Below are 3,997 nucleotides of genomic sequence, written 5' to 3'. Positions count from 1 at the left end.
GTTAACTTGGAGGCAGATGAGGATTTGGCCATGGTGTTCACCCAAAGTATGCAGTGATTCATGAGATCAGTTCCAATGTAATTAGTTTCAAGGCAAAACCCCAAACCCCCAGGATCTGTCAGATTTGGAAGGCAGCAGAGGGGAATCCTCACTCTCCAAGTCTTGCAACACATTCTCCTTGGTCCTGTGAAATACCTCTGGAATTAAATCTTTAAAAACCCAGATGGATGATAGCCAAGGTTGCCAAAGCAGCTTCAGTGACCATATGAGTTAGGGCATACTCTTAAAGGGATGGAGGAAGAACGAGGGATGGTGAAGGATTTCTATAAATTGGACATCTACAATGTTTTTCTTTCTGTGTTTTCAAGGTGGGTAACTACCCCATGGAACTGACTGTGAAAAATGGCCACCTGCAAGTGGACATCTACAATGTTTTTCTTTCTGTGTTTGCAAGGTGGGTAACTACCCGATGGAACTGACTGTGAAAAATGGCCTCTAAGATGCACACTGTAAAATACGCACCCATGGTGCCATGACATTTGAAGGTCTGAGTATGAAGGGGCAAGTGGCAGCGCCTGCTGCCAGAATGAGCACAGAATGGGGGAGGAGTAGTGGGGTATGGGAAAAAATAAACCTGTATTTTCTGGTTTCTAGCACACGCCGTGTGGGCTCAGCACATTTGGGAGAGCAGGTCTACCCCAGGCAGAGTTCATCTGAGCCAGGAGTGACCAGTCACCCTTCTAAAAGTAAAGCAATGACCAGATGGCACCTGACCTATGCTAATTACTTTTCCTCCAAACCAGGCACTTCTGAATCATTATCTTCTTTTCTTCATCCTCACCCAATAGTCGTCTTCCTCCTCAGATTCTGGAAGTGCTCTCAGACTACGGAGTCCTTTTCAACTCCTTCCCTGGAAATCACATTTACTTTGTGATAACACCAGTTTAGTTGCTGCCCATTTTGATACTCCCATCATTATTTCTCAATCTTAGTCCTTTTATATCTCAAGAGAATGCAAACCCATTGCTTTTTCACTGCTTTGTGCACAACCACTTATTTGTGCAACACCCAAATGAATTGGGTAATTTTTATTGTTGATTTCTTGATGGGATTATTAAAAGACTGAGGCTAAATAACACACTCAGCCACACTTGTTGATTCAGTGGGAGAGCTGGGAGGAGCACTCAGCGCACCAAGGCCTCATTCTTTTATCTCCTGCCCTGTGACACTGAGTCAAGGACCATTGTTTAGAGAACTGTAAGAAGCAAAACAGGAGATCGTTCAGCTCCAAGGCACTGACAAGCTAAATACGCATCTCCAAGACATAATGGCAAGAAAAAGTCCTGTCTACAGAGAAGAAAAACTCCTTTACAGGAAATTAAGGCTGTGCAATCAATACCCTCAAACAGAACTGAGACAAACTTTCTGGCATGTCCCAGTCCAGACAAAAACATAGGACAGGGACATGGTGGCTAACACAGGTTGCTGAGATTTAATCATACTATTTCTGTACTTCTGTTTCCAAATAGGACAAGCAATGCATACTGATGTATGAAATCATCAGGATTAATTAAAAAAGGATTCCCTAAATCAAGGCTGATCATCCTGACAATGCTTCTGCCTCCCTTCTAAGCTCAGTTACATTAACTAAGAGCTGTATATTAATTTCTGTGTTCCATATGTTGAAGTTAAGCCCTGTCATTAAACAGGGCACAATCCAATACCGTGTTTTGCAGCGCTCAGTTCAGGGTATTGCTAAATTATTTCCCATGATGGCAATTTGTAGTTCACAGTCCAAAGCTGAAGATTTTGAATTTAAAAAGAAGGATTTAAAAGTACTGCTTCCAAAACTCAAGGTTTCTTTCCCTATAAATGAATTGCTAGAAAAAGCTAAAAAGTTAAACTGAAATAGTAACAGAAGGATCAGACTAGTGTGCCTTCTGACAAAGGTCTGAGATCTCTGTCTCCAGCTCTTAGTATTTGTAATACTCTGAAAATTTGTAACACTGAAAAACCAGGAAACACTAATATACAGTCAACTCAGATAGAAATATCAAGTCATAATACAGCAATTATAATACAGAATTAATTCACAGTTTCATAGCAAAGTAAATCTTGATCTCCCTCTGTCTCCAATGAAGTCAACAGAGCTATAACAAAGATGGAAATCGGACCTTTTTTGACATGCAAGAAGTCTAAGGACTATGATGTAGACATAAAAACATCTGAGGTGGAGTTTCTTAGAAGAAATAATATGCAAACCAATCACACTAATTGAGTGACATACGCAAAGACAAAAAAGTATCGGAGGGACAATGAGTATGAACGAGGACACGAATGGTTCACTTCCCCCAGGGCAAACGGAGGAACCATATAAAAGCACCTGTAGCCCAGAGTCCACCAACCACTTCTCTGTGAGTCTCGTCGCTCTTCTGCTCTTCAACCAAGTAAGTTGTGTTTTTTGGGGCAAGGGAGGGTTTGAGCTAAGATGGGAGTTCAATTTACTACTGAGAAATTCAGATATGGAGTGTTGTAAGAACTATTCCAAGATGTGAAACAGAGTAATAGCCAAAATGCATTTTACTCTATTTTCTTTCTCACCTTTAATTCTAAAGAGATTTACCTGTGGCATTTGCCATCTGAATGTGTTCCTTCATTGTCCCTGGTTTGAATAATTAAGGGCTCCCCTTTGCCAAGGCACTGGTGCCTCTGACCCCTGCTCTCCCCACCCTGTGTGTTTCAGGTGTACAACCGGAAATATGAGCTCCTGCAAGCAGCCCTGCACCTCTGGCAGCTACTCACCCTGTGACACAAGCTGCCCACAGCCCATCACCAAATCCTGGAGCCAGCCCTGCGTCGCATCCTGCGGGGACTCCCGTGCCGTGGTCTACCCACCACCCGTGGTCATCACCTTCCCAGGCCCCATCCTCAGCACCTGCCCTCAGGAGAGCATCGTTGGCAGCTCAGCCCCACTGGGGATTGGCAGCTCCTTGGGCTATGGGGGCTCCTCGGGCTATGGGGGCTCCGTTGGGTCCGGGGCCTCCCAGGGTGGCAGGTACTCCTACTCCTGCTATTCCCGCAGCTGCAAGATATATCAGCCCCTCAAGCCTTCTGTGGTTACTGGCCAGACCAAGAAGGACCACGAGCAAATTCGCAAGCAGTAAGCCAAGGAGCACAGCTTTCTGAAGGGGCAGCAGGAGGCCTCAGGAGCTGGGCATGCTCATCCATCCTGAGAAGCAAGCCCAGACGCTGTATTTCCCTTTAAATCAGATCTCTGCTGACAACGTTCTGGCTCTGTGCTCACCCTCTTTATACTTTGCTTTTGTGTAAATTTAACTTAATTGCTCTCTATTGTTCCCTGCAGTATTGCTGTGATCTGAAAAATCCCATTTGTCAGTTTCAATAAAATCCTTTCAGCATCACAATATCATGTTTTGTGCTTTGATTTGTAGGGTTTCCAAATCTTTAGCCCATTGATGCCAAAATAATCCTCAATGACTAATCTCTTGCATTGAGACATTAAAAGGCAATCCCAGACCCCAGCATAGACCCTAAACATTTCATAAGCACGGATGGCAGCTGTGAGGAGAAGGACTTGGGGGTGTTGGTGGATGAGAAACTTAACATCAACCGGCAATGTGCACTGGCAGCCCAGGAAGCCAACCACATCCTGGGCTGCATCAAGAGAAGCATGGCCAGCAGGTCACGGGAGGTGATTCTGCCCCTCTACTCTGCACTCGTGAGACCCCACCTGGAGTGCTGTGTCCAGCTTTGGAGTCCTCAACACAGGAAGGACATGGATCTGTTGGAACGGGTCCAGTCGAGGGCCACGAAGATGATCAGAGGGATGGAGTACCCTCTATGAGAGAGCTATGGTTGTTCAGCCTGGAGAAGAGAAGGCTCCAGGGAGACCTTATAGCGGCCTTTCAATATCCAAAGGGAGCCTACGGGAGAGCTGGAGAGGGACTCTTTGTCAGGAAGTGGAGTGAAAGGACAA

At 45.1% G+C, this 3,997-nt stretch overlaps 1 protein-coding gene across 1 annotated transcript; it reads left to right on the top strand.

Annotated features, from left to right (window-relative positions):
* The first annotated feature begins 2,759 nt into the window (after positions 1-2,759).
* On the top strand, positions 2,760-3,164 carry LOC106896962 (feather keratin 4-like). The gene has a single exon (XM_014957307.1). The coding sequence runs from the start codon at positions 2,760-2,762 to the stop codon at positions 3,162-3,164; it is 405 nt and encodes a 134-aa protein (XP_014812793.1).
* Positions 3,165-3,997: the final 833 nt, after the last annotated feature.

The sequence above is a fragment of the Calidris pugnax genome, unplaced genomic scaffold (genome assembly GCF_001431845.1).
Source record: "Calidris pugnax isolate Ruff unplaced genomic scaffold, ASM143184v1 scaffold305, whole genome shotgun sequence".
Taxonomy (NCBI): domain Eukaryota; kingdom Metazoa; phylum Chordata; class Aves; order Charadriiformes; family Scolopacidae; genus Calidris; species Calidris pugnax.
Note: the sequence above shows the minus strand (reverse complement) of the source record. Positions and strands in the feature narration are given on the sequence as shown.